Source organism: Tachysurus vachellii, chromosome 2, assembly GCF_030014155.1.
Source record: "Tachysurus vachellii isolate PV-2020 chromosome 2, HZAU_Pvac_v1, whole genome shotgun sequence".
Taxonomy (NCBI): Eukaryota; Metazoa; Chordata; class Actinopteri; order Siluriformes; family Bagridae; genus Tachysurus; species Tachysurus vachellii.
This window is the reverse complement of record NC_083461.1, coordinates 32,606,991-32,625,383: the sequence shown is the minus strand read 5'-3', so window position 1 is coordinate 32,625,383 and position 18,393 is coordinate 32,606,991. Positions and strand designations below refer to the sequence as shown.

At 38.3% G+C, this 18,393-nt stretch overlaps 2 protein-coding genes across 2 annotated transcripts; both read left to right on the top strand.

Moving 5' to 3' along the window:
* The first annotated feature begins 234 nt into the window (after positions 1–234).
* Positions 235–5,599, top strand: LOC132841791 (fucolectin-like). Its single transcript, XM_060864323.1, has 8 exons — positions 235–268; positions 384–441; positions 683–727; positions 961–1,240; positions 2,058–2,197; positions 2,296–2,387; positions 2,557–2,640; positions 3,664–5,599. The coding sequence occupies exons 1-7, from the start codon at positions 257–259 to the stop codon at positions 2,632–2,634; spliced, it is 705 nt and encodes a 234-aa protein (XP_060720306.1). The 5' UTR covers positions 235–256; the 3' UTR covers positions 2,635–2,640; positions 3,664–5,599.
* Positions 5,600–9,248: 3,649 nt separating this feature from the next.
* LOC132841792 (fucolectin-like) lies at positions 9,249–17,622 on the top strand. The gene is made up of 7 exons (XM_060864324.1): positions 9,249–14,257; positions 14,501–14,545; positions 14,738–15,017; positions 15,761–15,900; positions 16,009–16,100; positions 16,266–16,349; positions 17,409–17,622. The coding sequence occupies exons 1-6, from the start codon at positions 14,221–14,223 to the stop codon at positions 16,341–16,343; spliced, it is 672 nt and encodes a 223-aa protein (XP_060720307.1). The 5' UTR covers positions 9,249–14,220; the 3' UTR covers positions 16,344–16,349; positions 17,409–17,622.
* The last annotated feature ends 771 nt before the right edge of the window (positions 17,623–18,393 follow it).

Sequence of the window (18,393 nt, the reverse complement as noted above, 5' to 3'; positions counted from 1 at the left end):
TGAAGCAGACAAGGACAAACTCAAGAAGGAACTGATGCGGCACAAAACCAAAACTTGTATAATGTATTTCTGCATATATAAAACATAAATGGAAGTGTTTTGCATCATGTGTTATAAAACTTTGTTATACACTGTTATCTGTGTTCAAGCCAATTTGCATTTGTAAAACAGATGTTCAGAAGTTCATTTGCCTTCAAAATAAACTTCATAATCTTTTCACGGAACACCGGTGGACAGGTCACATTCTATCTGATAGATGTCGAGCAAGGTAAGAAATCTCTCTTCAACGTCCCTTTATTTGGCTTAATACATTATACATTTTTGTATTTCATATAACTGAATATGCCAAGTAAAAGTATGATTCTGTTCCCATTTCTTTCAAGTTCTTTCTGTTTGAACAGAAAATGGAGAATTCACAGAGGCCCATGCTTCTTTTTTTAGGTAAAAACTGATTTCAATCAGCAAAAAGATTTCAAGTATAGATTTAAAACAAATATTTTGTTAGCAATAAAATATTGATCAGTAAGATTGATTTAAAATGTAAATATTTAAATAATTTAAATGACGTCTTTTTTATTTTCCTATATTTTTAAAATACCTATTAGATGTCATTTCTTTTATGTCTCATCCTAAGTCGACACAAAATCTAATGTATAATATTAAAATATATACTTTTGCACAGGGATATATATTTTCTCAATGCAGTGGATACTGGCCCATCAGCAAGGTAAAAATACCTGATCATTTGATCCCTACCTCTAAAGCAAATTTGTGATATTGGCAAGATTTTCATCTTCAAAAATTCTTTTACTGAAAATGACAGTCTGATGGATTTTATCTAAAATTAAAACTAATGCAAAATAGAAGCATTTTTACTAGTGTTCTTGACTTTTGGACCCCTGTGTGTGTGTGTGTGTGTGTGTGTGTGTGTGTGTGTGTGTGTGCTTTTTTCCCCTCCAGTCAATGTGGCCTTAGGAGGAATAGCAACACAATCATCTGTATACCTTGACTGCACTGCTTCTCTTGCTATTGATGGCATAAAAGAAACTAATGCATTTGCCCACTCATGTACACACACAAATACTGAATCTAACCCATGGTGGAGGTTGGATTTGTTGGCGGTGTACGACATTAGCAATGTAATCATCACTAACAGAGGCGATTGCTGTCCAGAACGGATAAATGGTGCTGAGATCCACATTGGCAACTCACTAATCAACAACGGCAACAATAACCCCAGGTGAACATTTTAAAAAATGTTTTATATAAAAATATCAGTAGAAAAAAGATTACTTATAGAGCTTTATTAATGCTTTACACTTATATAGCTTTATTAATGCTTTATGTGATATAAGACATAATTTAATGTGGAATTATGCAGTTTATACATGAATATAAAGCATTATGTAAAGGCAGCTTAAATAATATATTACAAAATATATTAAATAGAATAAATTAGTCTTATAAACTGTGTAAATCTGAAATATAAATCATCATGGAATTAATTTTATTCTCAAATCTGAAGGTTAAGGTGTTTCATTTTCTACAACAGCAGCTCTGACAGTAGTTCAGGCTTATATGAATGTACTAATTCTAATATGTTTTCATTCCTATTATTAAACCTTAAACAGGGACTTGTATGTCAGATGATACAGTACAGAGTAAGGACAAAACATAGTAGAATACGCCAAGATTTATGTTATTTCATGCAAAATCCTCCTTCAGGGAGATAAAAAAGGATTTGTTGAGGAACAGGAACAGTAACTTATTTCACAGACTTTCCACAAAATTAAACATGAAAAAAAATCATTCTTTAATAACAGAAAGAATAAATAAACTTTGATATGGAAATCTTCAGGGTGGTGACAGCTTTATAAAGCATTATTAACTCTAGATTCTCTCTCTCTCTCTCTCTCTCTCTCTCTCTCTCTCTCTCTCTCTCTCTCTCTCTCTCTCTCTCTCTCTCTCTCTCTCTCTCTCTCTCTCTCTCTCTCTCTCTCTCTCTCTCTCTCTCTCTCTCTCTCTCTCTCTCTCTCTCTCTCTCTCTCTCTCTGTAGTTGTGACGTTATAGCTAGTATGCCTGCTGGTGCTTCTGTAAACTACACCTGCAATATGCAGGGTCGTTATGTGAACGTCTTCATTCCCATTGCTGGCCAGATTCTCACAATCTGTGAAGTGGAAGTCTATGGGGTTGCAGGTTAACTTTCATATTCAATCTATAATTTTATATAAATGTAAGGTCAATATAAACTTCACAACAGATGCTAAATATCAGATTTATTGACTTTTTTATAGTCCCTGTTTCTAAGAAGCCATTTTTGAAATTGAAGTTTAACAGCAACGAGGATCTCAGAAACCCTACAGTAAGGGACACAATTCTTCAAAAGGTGAGTGTGTTTGTGAGAATGTAGACTCAGTTTATTTGGTACACATTCTTTGTAGCTGCACTTATTAGCCATTACTGACTGTAGTCCCTTTGCTTGTAGTCCCTCTATGATTGTGCACTATACACTGTAAATGAATTATTGCAAAGCATGTGACAGTCCTTTTTTATAGATCAAATCTGCCAGTGTGCATTCATCGGTAGTTAAGGTTCGTTGGACAAAGGAACCACAACTTGAAACTAAAACTTAGAAAAAGGTAAGAAAGTTTAAAAGATTATTTCTCATACTCCCATTATTACTACTGCCACTACTACTACTACTACTACTACTACTACTACTACTACTACTACTAATAATAATAATAATAATAATATGCCTTTCAATTTAAGTGTGAATTTCTCTAAGTAAATTAAACACCGCCTCTTTAGACATGTGGCAGTCATACTGTGTACAATGCTGATAACTTTTACACTAAAATTTGTGAATCTAGGTCCAAAATTCAATGTCTATTTCAGAGAAGTAGGTTTTATGTATTATCCAAATTTGCAACAAATATAATTGGACAGAGCTAAATAGTTATCAGGCTTTGTGGTTTGAGAAAAAATCAAGAAGTCTATGGAAAAATATTACGTTTACCAATAATGTTCTAAAATCATCTACTAGCAATACTTTCATCAGAGTAGAATGAGTGTGAAACAGTTGCTGACATTGCTGACCAGTGTGAAGGGGACTAATGTGAAGTGAAGTTACAGTATAACTTTTACAACACAGTTATGTTGATTTATTATATTCCAGTTATTGCATTTCTCGAACGGATTTGCTCTTATGCCACAAAAATTTGAGGACAATAACAATTTTAAATTTTGCACTAAATGTCATTTTGAAGTGTTTACATTTAATAATGTAGAACATCCACAATACAGCATAGTTCACCAGAAAGTCTTACCATTGTTGCTGATTTTTTAGTTATTATATAGAACTAGTTTATGTGGATGGTTTGCCATATAATTTCTGTTATTTGCTATTATAAAAAAGGATTACTTATATTAAGGCTATTACGATGAACCTGTGATATGAATTACAGCCTTCTGAGCTCAGATCAGGTTCAAGAATACAGTATCACTGGTACAGTATGTTTTGTAGTAAATACTCTGAAATCTTGATAGTTCTTTGAATTTTGCAGAACATCAATTTGCCTATTATTTATTTATTTACTCATTTGATTATTTACTTTACCTGAATCATATGACTGAGTTGACTTTTTCATTCTGAATTACAGACAGAAAATCATCTTAACTAGAAGTAGAAGAAGAAGACACAGCTACAGTCTATGGACTACTATGTTCTATGTACAGTATGTCATTTATTTATAGGTTTAAATGTAACATAACAGTTAGATATTATATTATACGATTATGCTAGTTAGATTTTTCTCACTAATTATAATTGAGAAGATTTCTGGAAAAGTGAGAATTTCGGTGGAACAGAAGAGAAAAGAAAGCATTCACTTTGTAACAGCTGCTTATTCATCTGTCCACTTTACAGTTTTAATTGCAGCAGTACCTAGAGAACATTTTAGAAATAGGATAAAACAACTTATTGTGAAATGCTAAATAGTCCTAAAGTTTATTTATAATTATGAAAATTATTACTATTAAAAAAAGACTCATTGATCTCTGATTGTCATTGTTAATATAAATCCAGCAAATGTCTTTTTTCACAAATATCAGGTCTGACTGGGTCTAAAATTAAACCCTGTCAATAATCCATCTTTTTGGGATCTTTTTTCAAGATTTTATGGTTTATTTAGCACCACAGTGGCCAGTCTGTCTGCTGTTGCTGCTGTCAGGGGAAGTCCATTTCATAGCCAAGCAGCTTAAAATGGGCTGTTTTACAACAGGTTGGTTACATGCCTGAAATACACCATCACTTCTCCCACTTGCTGATGCTCAGTGAGCTCAGTCATCTGTTCCATCTGTTGAAGGTAGCTGCTATCAGAGGAGTTTAGCACCAAGGGCATAGTTGACCTAATGTGGCAGTTCATCATCTGTTTGCAGCAGGGGATGATGGAATGGGTGGAGTGCCACTGTCTTGGATCACTAGATGAGGTGGTTCAATTAACTAGGGCTAGTGAAAAATCTAAAAATCCCATCTCATATCGCAGAAATTGCCAGGTTGCCAAATTCGTGTATCTACCTACCACCCAAGTCTTATAAACATGACATTGAGACCATCATTTGTCCAAGCAAAAAAAAAAAAGAAAAAGAAAAAGAAAAAAAAAAGAAGGTTTGGGATGAGCTCACAATTATGTTTCATTCATTCATTCATCTTCTACTGCTTATCCGAACTACCTCGGGTCACGGGGAGCCTGTGCCTGTATCTCAGGCGTCATTGGGCATCAAGGCAGGATACACCCTGGACGGAGTGCCAACCCATCGAAGGGCACACACACACTCATTCACTCACGCAACCACACACTAGGGACAATTTTCCAGAGATGCCAATCAACCTACCATGCATGTCTTTGGACCGGGGGAAGAAACCGGAGTACCCGGAGGAAACCCCCGAGGCACGGGGAGAACATGCAAACTCCACACACACAAGGTGGAGGAGGGAATCGAACCCCTACCCTGGAGGTGTGAGGCGAACGTGCTAACCACTAAGCCACCGTGCCCCCTAGATTGGAATTCAAAAGTTAAAATTCCTGAGTTAGAGTGCAGGATAAGGATACAGATCTGTACCATTTCTGTTGCATGGTGGCCTGAAATCCAGTGGAGAACAGAATGAGTTTGCTCATGTCTAGATGTGCTTTATAAGAATTGAGAAGAAATGCTGAACAAAACGAGACAAAACCACACTGTTGTTGCTGTTAAGCTGTAAACAATCTTAAACAACTTTTACATGATGACTGTTTGAGAAATGTGTCATCATATAACTGGGCTGTTGTTGCTGTCCCCAAAGACCTGAGAACATTATGCCTCATATTTTGCCAACACAACACTTTTGTCTTGAGCTTAAACTTGGACTTGACATTCTGTGACCAGCTTAATATTTTTTTTATTTTTTATTTTTTATTTTTTATTCACTTTCTTTAAGTGGAAGTGGTATAAACTGAAAAGTGATTGTGTCTAAGAAATAGGGTTGATATAAATAAAAGCAAGCACAAACAACAACATTCTCTACACATACACAGGGTTCTGTAGTTATATTTTACATATATTTTGCATTAATCTAAGCACTTGGAGCATGATTCGATGTACTGCACTGCTGCCACATGAATGAGCTTAGCTCTAATTCCAGTACATCCTGAAGAAGCAAATAACTTTTAGATCTCGGAAAGCTTTGTCTTGGTTAATGCAAAATACCACTTTCTTAAAAAAATTCTTGTTGAATGCCGAAAACCCTGAAATTGGATTCAAGACTTGAATATTACACAGTGTTTCTAAATGAATTTAATTACAGATTATTTAACAGTAAAAATATTATTATTGACAACAACAACAACAACAATAATAATAATAATTATAATTATAATTATTATTATTTATCAAGCATTATTATCTTTGAATAACATTAAATATTAACTTTATAAGAGGTAATATTTGTTTACCCCTATTGATTTTCTCTCAACCTCTGTAGATTATCGTTATCTCTCGCATACCTGCTGGTTCCTCTGCAAACTACACATTGAACATTTTCTTTCCCAGTGTTAGCCTGATTCTGTCTGATCTCAGCAACCCTATCATGAGGGAAAAAGTTCTTTAAAGGTTTGTGTTTGTGTGTGGGAAAAAGTTACATGACTGTAAACTGAAACTTAGTGAGGGTGAGAAAGAAGAGTATTTCTATTATTTCTTCTCCTTTTCATACTCACACTGCTACTCGTACTACTTTTACTACTCCAACTATTACTACTACTAATAAATTTTTTGCCCCACCCTGTTCATATAGATAAACTTTGCAAACAATCTCAGATTTTTGTCCTGTACATGTCTTTTTAAGTTAGTGTAAATCGATTTAAGCACTCATGAGTTACAGCTTTTTAAATTCCATCCATCCATCCATCCATCCATTTTCTACCGCTTATCCGGGGACGGGTCGCGGGGGCAGCAGCCTAAGCAGGGACGCCCAGACTTCCCTCTCCCCAGACACTTCCTCCAGCTCTTCCATGGGAATACCGAGGCGTTCCCAGGCCAGCCGAGAGACATAGTCCCTCCAGCGTGTCCTAGGTCTTCCCCGGGGCCTCCTCCCAGTTGGGCATGCCCGGAACACCTCCCCAGGGAGGCGTCCAGGAGGCATCCGGAACAGATGCCCCAGCCACCTTAGCTGACTCCTCTCGATGTGGAGGAGCAGCGGCTCTACTCTGAGCTCCTCCCGGGTGACCGAGCTCCTCACCCTGTCTCTAAGGGAGCGCCCAGCCACCCTGCGGAGGAAACTCATTTCGGCCGCCTGTATCCGGGATCTTGTCCTTTCGGTCATGACCCAAAGCTCATGACCATAGGTGAGGGTAAGAACGTAGATCGACTGGTAAATAGAGAGCTTCGCCTTGCGGCTCAGCTCTTTCTTCACCACAACAGACCGGTATATCGACCGCATCACTGCAGAAGATGCACCGATCCGCCTGTCGATCTCCCGCTCCATCCTTCCCTCACTCGTGAACAAGACCCCAAGATACTTAAACTCCTCCACTTGAGGCAGGAGCTCTCCACCAACCTGAAGGGGGCAAGCCACCCTTTTCCGGTTGAGAACCATGGCCTCGGACTTGGAGGTGCTGATTCTCATCCCCGCCGCTTCACACTCGGCTGCAAACCGTCCCAGTGCACGCTGAAGGTCCTGATTTGAGGAAGCCAACAGGACAACATCATCTGCAAAAAGCATAGACGAAATCTTGTGGTCCCCAAACCGGACTCCCTCCGGCCCCCGACTGTGCCTAGAAATCCTGTCCATATAGATAATGAACAGGACCGGTGACAAAGGGCAGCCCTGCCGGAGTCCAACATGCACCGGGAACAAGTCTGACTTACTGCCGGCAATGCGAACCAAACTCCTGCTCCGGTCATATAGGGACCGGACAGCCCTTAGCAGAGGGCCCCGGACCCCATACTCCCGGAGCACCCCCCACAGGTCACCACGAGGGACACAGTCGAATGCCTTCTCCAGATCCACAAAGCACATGTGGACAGGTTGGGCAAACTCCCATGAACCCTCCAGCAACCTGGCGAGTGTATAGAGATGGTTCAGTGTTCCACGACCGGGACGAAACCCGCATTGTTCCTCCTGAATCCGAGGTTTGACTATCGGCCGAATTCTCCTCTCCAGTACCCTGGCATAGACTTTTCCGGGGAGGCTGAGGAGTGTGATCCCCCTGTAGTTGGAACACACCCCCCGGTCCCCCTTCTTAAACAGAGGGACCACCACCCCAGTCTGCCAGTCCAGAGGCACTGTCCCCAGCCTCCATGCGACGTTGCAGAGGTGTGTCAACCAAGACAGCCCCACAACATCCAGAGACTTGAGGTACTCAGGGCGGATCTCATCCACCCCCGGTGCCTTGCCACCGAGGAGCTTCTCAACTACCTCAGTGACCTCAGCTTTGCGGATCGACGAGTCCACAACTGAGCCCTCGGCCTCTGCTTCCTCAATGGAAGACATGTCGGTGGGGTTGAGGAGAACCTCGAAGTACTCCTTCCACCGTCCGAGGATGTCCCCAGTCGAAGTCAGCAGATTCCCACTACCACTGTAAACAGCGTGAGCAGGGCACTGCTTCCCCCTCCTGAGGCGCCGGACGATTTGCCAGAATTTCTTCAAGGCCAACCGATAGTCCTTCTCCATGGCCTCACCGAACTCCTCCCAGACCCGAGTTTTTGCCTCCACAACCACCCGGGCTGAAGCTCGCTTGGCCCTCCGGTACCTATCAGCTGCCTCCGGAGTCCCCCGAGCCAACCAGGCTCAATAGGACTCCTTCTTCAGCTTGACGGCATCCCTTACTTCCGGGGTCCACCACCGGGTTCGGGGATTGCCGCCACGACAGGCACCGGAGACCTTACGACCACAGCTCTGAGCGGCTGCGTCGACAATGGAGGTGGAGAACATGGTCCACTCGGACTCAATGTCTCCAACCTCCCTCGGGATCTGGTTGAAGCTCTGCCGGAGGTGGGAGTTGAAGTTCTCTCTGACTGGAGACTCTGTCAAACTTTCCCAGCAGACCCTCACAGTACGTTTGGGTCTGCCAAGTCTGTCCAACTTCCTCCCCCGCCATCGGATCCAACTCACCACCAGGTGGTGATCAGTTGACAGCTCCGCCCCTCTCTTCACCCGAGTGTCCAAGACATACAGCCGGAGGTCAGATGAAACAACCACAAAGTCGATCATCGACCTCCGACCTAGGGTGTCCTGGTACCATGTGTACTGATGGACACCCTTATGCTCGAACATGGTGTTCGTTATGGACAAACTGTGACTAGCACAGAAGTCCAATAACAGAACACCACTCGGGTTCAGGTCGGGGGGGCCGTTCCTCCCAATCACGCCCCTCCAGGTGTCACTGTCGCTGCCCACATGAGCGTTGAAGTCCCCCAGTAGAACGATGGAGTCCCCGGTTGGAGCACTTTCCAGCACCCCTTCCAGAGACGCCAAAAAGGTCGGGTACTCTACACTGCCATTTGGCCCGTAAGCACAAATAACAGTGAGAGACCTATCCCCGACCCGCAGGCGCAGGGAAACGACCCTCTTGTTCACTGGGGTGAACTCCAACACATGGTTGCTGAGCTGGGAGGCTATGAGCAAGCCCACACCAGCCCGCCGCCTCTCACTGCGGGCAACTCCAGAGTAGTAGAGAGTCCAGCCTCTCTCAAGGAGTTGGGTTCCAGAACCCAAGCTGTGCGTGGAGGCAAGCCCAACTATCTCTAGTCGGTATCTCTCAACCTCCCGCACCAGCTCAGGCTCCTTTCCCCCCAGCGAGGTGACATTCCATGTCCCTAGAGCCAGATTCCGTGTCCAGGGATTGGGTCACCGAGGCCCCCGCCTTCGACTGCCACCCAATCCACATTGCATCAGCCCCTTACGGTCCCTCCTGCAGGTGGTGGGCCCACAGGAGATCGGCCCCACGTCGCTCCTTCGGGCTGAGCCCGGCCGGGCCCCGTGGGGTAAGACCCGGCCACCAGGTGCTCGCATGCGAGCCCCAACCCCGGGCCCGGCTCCAGAGTGGGGCCCCGGTTGCGCCATACCGGGCGATGTCACGGACCTTGTTATTAACTCACTCATAAGGGGTATTTGAACCACTCTTGGTCTGGCCTGTCACCCAGGACCTGTTTGCCTTGGGAGACCCTACCAGTGGCAGAAAGCCCCAGACAACATAGCTCCTAGGATCATTCAGGCACACAAACCCCTCCACCACAATAAGGTGGCGGTTCGAGGAGGGGGCTTTTTAAATTGATTAAGGTTATTAATTGATTACTTACTACAATTATTAATGATCATTTTTTATTTACTGTATTACTCAGGGGATTCCATTCCACAAACATTTCAGATTGTTAGTATGAGACAGTTAGTCTTATTTATATTTAATTTTTTTTTTATTACATTTATGTAGACATATACAATGTACAGTATTACCTGCGTTACAGAATGAGATAGGACATCTGTTAAGAGAATAAACAAGAAACAAACCAATCAACACAGCAACAAAACTCCCACTCACAGCCCTCCCCAGAGGCCACAAGAAAGAAGAAGTGGAAAGAAAAAAAAGGTCTCCTCAAGAGCAGTCCTCTAATAGGGCTCTAAAGAGAATGTCCAGATGTTACTGTTGGATTCTCAATAAAACCATGTATTGGTCTCCAAATTTTATAAAAAATTCTCAGAGATCCTTTGAAATAGTGTCTGATTATTTTTCAAGGTGGATGCATTGCAATACCTCTCGTATTCAGTCCTCGTGTGATGGGGAGGTATGTTTCCATTTGAAAAGAATGGCACACCTAGCCAACAACGTGGTGAAGGCAATGACACTGTGCATTGTGGAAATGGGGAAACAACTTTTGAATTAAGTTTCTCACTTGAAGGAAAGAAACAGATGGCTATTATGAAGATTAAATTTAACTGAAGATTAATTTAAGAAAAGAAGAAGGAGAAGATTTCTTTTTCATACAAGTTGTTCAGTGTAGAAAGACCCTTGTTTGCCCAAATATCAAAGACACGATTTGAAAAGGATGGGGAAAATAAGTGATTATTTGAAACTGACATATAATTTGTTTTTTTTGTGCAAACCAAATTGGAAATAGATCTTTATAGTGTTAATAATTACTGATTGTTCAAAATTTTGTGTACCTCAAGGGGGAAGCTGGGGACACATATTAGAATGTAAGGAACAGGTACTGTAGAAGATATCTCTTTGTAACCAGGGCAGGCTAAAGGCACAGCATCTGAGGCCAACCCAGTAAAGTAATTTGGTAATGTTACAGGCCCAGAAGTAACCTTAAAAGTTTGGTAGTGCTAAACTCCCTTCAGATTTGGGAAGCTGTAGAATTGACTTTCTTATAAGAGCTAGCTTGTTACTCCAAAGGAACCCATTCAGTTGTTGGTCTAGATTAGTATAGTGTTTATTAATGCAGACTGAGACATGTTGAAAAAGATACAAGAATTTTTGCAGGATAACCATCTTAATAAGATTCACATGGCACATTAAAGATAGGGAGAGGGAGCTCTATCTGGCAAAATTTAACTTACATTTGTACAAAAGTGATAAAAAATTCTTAAAAACAATCCTTAAACAATTTTGTTAAACAAATGCAATAAAATTCAAATTTAAACCCGTCTGGACCTGGGGATTTCATATTCAGTATTAAATTAATTTCTGGATTTCTATTCGCATTTGACCACCTTACTTGAGTGTTTATCCACCTTATGCTTGTTGAGCACTGTTTCACTTGTTTTTTTTCTGGTACAGCTCCCAAGGGGATTATTGTATCTATCAAAATGGATGTTGCAAGATTTAGCTGCTGTCTTTCCTTCAAATTGCCACCTTCTACTCCATTCCTGCATCTGTAAACTCGCTCATCAACAAAATGTGTTCTTATTCCCTTAGTCTCAATCTCCAAGTCTGTCTCTAAGTCCAACTCTTAAATCTAGCTCTTCCATCCACTAACTTCCCAGACTTACAGTACAGTACACTCCCTACTGGCCCCACTTTCCTTATTTTCCTAATGTGTTTGTTCTCTTCTATCCAGCTGTATGTGTGTGTACAGATGTCCCAGCTGTTCTGTGCCTTGCTAAGTTACCTATTATACCTTATCCTTTTTTTCTTTTAAACTCACCTCTGCCACCTAATCAGCATACATCGTAAGCTACCTAAGTAGCCACATTGCAACTCCTATTTCTGCCTCTAGGTCTTCCAGCAGAAGTCCCACAATCATAAGTACCTCTACCACAACAAATACAAAAACATTGCCTCAACATCTCAGCAACACAACATCTCAGGTGCTGCAGAAGCAATTTGTTATATCCTAAGTTAGGATCCTGAAAGGCATGTCTTATTTCATGTACACTCTCTATTCACATCATACATCCTAAATGTCATTAGGGAAAAATCTAAGGGCAACACTCAAGGTGTAGAGTTGCCTAACACAGAAGAATTTGTATCAGGCTCAAACATGACAGACTCAGCTATGGAAATTTTTTCAAGGAGTTAAAGTGCTTATATTCTTACCCAAATTGAGCTTCAAATTGTTTTGTTAAGTGCGAACGCCTTTCAAGGTCACACAATCCAGTCAGGGATTTACCACCTCCATTTCGTTAAACCATGTAGAGAGTGATTGGTGTGGCTTTGGCAAGGGTCATTCCAGAGTGGGCGGAGATAGGGCAAGAGATAAATATAAACACTGTGGTGGCATGCAGCTGCCCATTAATTTGTCCCAGCAAAAAAACAAAGTGGTCTACTTTGATTTGTACCCAATGTCCCATTTAGGAACTGCATGAAGTATGAAGGTGCACACTTTTATTTTAGCACTAGATATAGTTTTGGAAAGCTATTTGAATAAATTAAGAAGAATACAGAGCTTTGGTATTTGGTACAACCCCAAATGTACCGACATTTTCCATCACAGGAGTCCATAACAGGCTCTGCTTCTTTGTAAGTTTAGGCAGATCATGAAGCATTGTTTAATGAGGAGGTGACAGAATTCATTGTTTCTATGTCCACACATTGTTAGCTAATGCTGCATCTTTAAAGAAAAGGCAAGCTATCTAGAAGAGGTACATTTAAAAGCTTGAGCTTGAACTTGGACTTGGCATGCTGTGACCAGTTTAATTTTTTGTTTGTTTGATTGCTTTCTTTTATTGAGTTTTAATATGTGAACATTGTTTGAACTAAAAAGTGCTTGTTCTAAAGAAAACAGGACAATGTAAATAAAAAGAAGCACAAATGACACTTGTTGCCATACCTACAGTAGAGCTCTGTAATCATACAGTATTTTGCATAAATTTTGCACTACTCTAAGCACTTGGAGTGCAAGACCTTAGGAGCTGAATATACATTAACTAATCACTTTATTAAGAACACCAATAAAAATGCTACTAATGAATAGGACCATTTCCTTTGAGAACATTCCTTTGAGATTCTGGTTCATGTAGACATGACTACATCACATAATTGAAAACAAATATTTTCCACCTTATTATACCACCTGCAGCAACAGGTTGTGATTCATGCTTCTAATGCAAATCTCTGATCATCTACGAGTTACAACATAAATCATGATTCATCACATCAGACAACGTTTGTACAGTTTCACTGAGTCCATGCCCACTGTAGCCTCAGATTCCTGTTCATGGCTGACAGACAGGAGTGGAACCTAATTTGGTTGTTGCTTGTCCACATTTACTTTGAAATGTTGTATGTTGCAAAATGCATTTCCACTCACAACATGTATAAAGAATTATTGTTACTGTTTTCTTCTGTCATCTCATCAGCATGGTGAGATTAATGATTAACGATTTTTCATTATGCAGATGGTTAATGTACATACTAACTAAATATCTGTACCTGCATGATTTTATGTACTGCACTGCTGCCACATGAATGAGCTAAGCTCTTATTCCAGTAGATCCTGCAGAAGCAAATAACTTTTAGCACTTTCACTTACCCAATGCAGATATCATGCAAAACACTATTTTCCTAAAAAAAAGAAGGCAAAACCTTTGAACTGGACTTGAAACTGGAACTAGAAAGAAATAGATACTGTAGAGCGAGAGATTAATATTTTGTCCTGATATTGTGTCATGTTGCTTGAAATGATGAAACAGCAATAAACCAGATAACCAAAAAGAATGCTTGGTGATTCATCATATACTGTATATTTCATTGACATTTTTATTTTTGCATTTGCTTTAGTGTAACACATTTCTGATGCTCCACAAATCCAATACTTGTATAATATATTTCTGCATATATAAAACATAAATGGAACCTTTTTGCCATGTGTTTTAAAACTTTGTTATAGATTGTTGTTTGTGTTCAAGCCAATTTCCATACCTTAAACAGATGTTCAGAAGTTCATTTGCCTTTTAAATAGACTACATAATCGAAATCCCTTTTTACAAAACCCCAGTGGACAGGTCACATTCTAAAAATCGACAAAGAGATAACTATCTGTTAGGTGTCAAGCAAGGTAAGAAATCTCTCTTCACTGTCACTTTATTTAGCATAATACATTACACATTTTTGTATTTCATATAACTGAATATGCAAAGTAAAAGTATGATTCTTAACGAATCTTGATGAATGCTGTATTGCTTTCTCAATTGACTGTTCCGATTTCTTTCTTTCAAGTTCTTTCTATTTGAACAGAAAATGGAGAATTCACAGAGGCCCATGCTTCTTTTTTTAGGTAAAAACTGATTTCAATCAGCAAAAAGATTTAAATATAGATTTAAAAGAAATATTTTGTTAGCAATAAAATAGTGATCAATAAGATTGATTTAAAATGTAAATATTTAAATAATTTAAATTATATCTTTTTTATTTTTTATTTTATTTTTAAAATACCTATTAGATGTCATTCCTTTTATGTCTCATCCTAAGTCGACACAAAATCTAATGTATAATATTAAAAAAATATACTTTTTCACAGGGATATATATTTTCTCAATGCAGTGGATACTGGCCCATCAGCAAGGTAAAAATACCTGATATATATTTAATATTTAGAATTCTTCATTTGATCCCTACCTCTAAAGCAAATTTGTGATATTGGCAAGATTTTCATCTTCAAAAATTATTTTACTAAAAATGACGGTCTGATGGATTTTATCTAAAATTGTGTGTGTGTGTGTGTGTGTGTGTGTGTGTCTGCTCTTTTTCTCTCCAGTCAATCTAGCCTTAGGAGGAATAGCAACACAATCTTCTACATACGCTATATATAATGCTTTTTATGCTATTGATGGCAACAAAGAAACTAATGCGAATGTCTACCCATGTACACACACAAATTTTCAACCTAACCCATGGTGGAAGGTGGATTTGTTGGTGGTGTATAAAATTAGCAATGTGATCATCACTAACAGAGGCGACTGCTGTCCAACACGAATAAATGGTGCTGAGATCCACATTGGCAGCTCACTAATCAACAACAGCAACAATAACCCCAGGTGAAAATGTGAAAAAATCCTTTTATATAAAAATATCAAGCAAAAAAAAAAACCAGATTACTTATAGATATTATTATTACTTATATTTATTAATGCTTGTTATAAAATTGCTGACTATAAGTCATTGTAGTTTTTAACATTTCTAACATTCAAATTTACAGAGAATTTAAATGTGACATAAGACATAATTTAATGTGGAATTATGAAGTTTATACGTGAATATAAAGCATATGTAAAGATAGCTTAAATGATATATTACAAAATATATTACATAGAATCAATTAGTCTTACAAACTGTGTAAATCTGAAATATAAATCATCATGGAATGAATTTTATTCTCAAATCTGAAGGTTAAGGTGTTTCATTTTCTACAACAGCAGCTCTGACAGTAGTTCAGGCTTATATGAATGTACTAATTCTAATATGTTTTCATTCCTATAATTAAACCTTGCATATATGTTTATTAAAAAACATTTGATTAAAACAATGTTTTAGACTCATGGTATCTTATGTTTGTAACCTAGTGACCCAGAGTTAATGTATCCAATGATAGAGACTTAAGCACTTCTGTACGTTGCTCTGGATAAGGGCGTCTGCCCAATGCTGTACTGTAAATGTACTGTAAATGTAACTTTGGATGATCTCTCTCTCTCTCTCTCTCTCTCTCTCTCTCTCTCTCTCTCTCTCTCTCTCTCTCTCTCTCTCTCTCTCTCTCTCTCTCTCTCTCTCTCTCTCTCTGTAGTTGTGCCGTTATAGCTAGTATGCCTGCTGGTGCTTCTGTAAACTACACCTGCAATATGCAGGGTCGTTATGTGAACGTCGTCATTCCCATTGCTGGCCAGGTTCTCGCACTCTGTGAAGTGGAAGTCTATGGGGTTGCAGGTTAACTTTTATATTTTTGCATATTTCATCTATAATTTCATATAAATGTAAAGTCAATATAAACTTCACCACAGATGCTAAATGTCAGATTTATTGACTTTTTTATAGTCCCTGTTTCTAAGAAGGCATTTTTGAAATTGAAGTTTAACAGCAACGAGGATCTCAGAAACCCTACAGTAAGGGACACAATTCTTCAAAAGGTGAGTGTGTTTGTGAGAATGTAGACTCAGTTTATTTGGTACACATTCTTTGGAGCTGCACTTATTAGCCATTACTGACTGTCCTTTGCTTGTAGTCCCTCTATGATTGTGCACTATACACTGTAAATGAATTATTGCAAAGCATGTGACAGTCCTTTTTTATAGATCAAATCTGCCAGTGTGCATTCATCGGTAGTTAAGGTTCGTTGGACAAAGGAACCACAACTTGAAACTAAAACTTAGAAAAAGGTAAGAAATCTCAGAAGATTATTTATATTATTCCTACTTACTGTATACTCCTACTACTACTACTACTACTACTACTACTACTACTAATAATAATAATAATAATAATAATAATAATAAATGTACATGCCTTACAAGTTAAGTGTGCATTTTGTATGCAAATTAAGCACCGCCGCATTAGAACTGATTGACACGTGACAAGTTTGTAACTAAATTTGTGATTCTAGGTCCAAAATTCAAGGACTATTTCGGAGAAGTAGGTTTTCCATATTATCCAAATTAGAAACAAATATAATTGGGCAGAGCTAAATAGTTATTGTGGCTTTGTGGTTTAAAAAGAAATCATGAAATCTGCGGAACAAATTAAGTTTACCAACAGTGTTCTAAAACAATGTTTTAATATTTTAAAAACATCTGCTAGCAATACTAATTTGCATCAGAATAGAATCAGTGTGAAACATTTACTGGTGTGAAGGGGACTATTGCGAAGTGAAGTTATACTGTAACTGTTACCACAAAGTTATTTTGATTGATTATTTTCCTATTATTGTATTTCTCGAACTGATTTCCTCTTATGCCACAACAATTTAAAAACAATAACAATTTTAAGTTTTGCACTGAATGACATTTTCAAGTGTTTGCATTTAATAATGTAGAACATCCACAATATACGATATTTCACTAAAAAGTCTCACCCTTGTTGCTGATTCACTATATTTATATTTTTCAAAAATAACAGCACAAATGTGTTCATTAGACTTATGTGTTAGTTATTAGTTATTGGATTAGTTTATCTGAAGGGTTTGCCATATAAATGCCTGTTCTTGATTATTATAAAAAGTATAACTTAAACTGAGCCTATTAAGATGAACTGCAGCCTTCTAAGCTCAGGTTCAAGAATACATCACTGTGGTATGATTTGCAGTATATACTCTAAAATCTTGATAGTTCTTTGAAATTTGCAGAACATCAATTTGACTGTTATTTATTTATTTACTCATTGGTTTATTTACTTTATCTAAATGATATGACTGAGTTGACATTTTTTATTCTAAATTACAGACAGAAAATCATCTTAAATACAAAGCAGAAGAAGAAGCAGAAGCGGCAGCAGTCAAAGAACAATTACTACAGTCCATGGACACAGTCTATATTCAATTCAATTCAATTCAATTCAATTCAATTCAATTCAAGTTTATTTGTATAGCGCTTTTTACAATGGACATTGTCACAAAGCAGCTTTACAGAACATAAACATAGAACAAAAGATAAACATAAGGAGAAGTATAAAGAATTAATATAATAAAAATTCAAGATATATACAGTTCACAGTGTGTATGTATGTATGTATGTATGTGTGTATGTGTATTTGTCCCCAATGAGCAAGTCTGAGGAGGCTCAGGCAACAGTGGCACATATGTATGTGATTTATTTTTAGCTTTAAATATAACTTAACAGTTTGATATTATATGATATGATTATGCTAGTTAGATTTTTCTCACTAATTATAATTGAGAAGATTTCTGGAAAAAAAATAGAATAGTGTAACAGAATAGAATAGAAAGCATTCATGTTGTAACAGCTGCTTATTCATCTGTCCCCTTGACAGTTTTAATTGCAGCAGTACCTAGCAAAAAGGTACCTAGCAGTACCTAAAACATTTTACACGTTTTACATCATAGGATAAAACAACTTATTGCTAAATTAAATGCTAAATAGTTTTAAAGTTTCTTTATATTGATGATAATTATCACTACATCTTTTTTAATAATAAGCTTAACATATCCTTGCTCAGTGAATTCAATTCCCTTAAAAAACATTAGAAATTGTTAGTATGAAAATCTTATTTAGCATGAAATATAATCAATAATCTTTCACTAAAACCCAATAAGGAAATTGTCATTATGTTCACTCACAATGTCCAGAAAGTCTCTGAAACAACCTCTGATTAATCATGTAGGACATTCCAGTAGTATCTGAGGATTTCTTCTGATAACTTCACTATAAAAATCCAAATGATCTAATACTGGCTTGGGTAGTGTACTCT

What these genes read in the sequence shown, in the direction of transcription:
- LOC132841791 (XM_060864323.1), top strand. An exon ending in GATACTGGCCCATCAGCAAG is followed by an intron (nt 728 to 960) that starts GTAAAAATACCT and finishes TTTCCCCTCCAG; the next exon opens with TCAATGTGGCCTTAGGAGGA. An exon ending in AACGGCAACAATAACCCCAG is followed by an intron (nt 1,241 to 2,057) that starts GTGAACATTTTA and finishes CTCTCTCTGTAG; the next exon opens with TTGTGACGTTATAGCTAGTA.
- LOC132841792 (XM_060864324.1), top strand. Translation starts at nt 14,221, where the DNA reads ATGGAGAATTCACAGAGGCCCATGCTTCTTTTTTTAG. An exon ending in GCCCATGCTTCTTTTTTTAG is followed by an intron (nt 14,258 to 14,500) that starts GTAAAAACTGAT and finishes ACTTTTTCACAG; the next exon opens with GGATATATATTTTCTCAATG. An exon ending in GGGACACAATTCTTCAAAAG is followed by an intron (nt 16,101 to 16,265) that starts GTGAGTGTGTTT and finishes CCTTTTTTATAG; the next exon opens with ATCAAATCTGCCAGTGTGCA.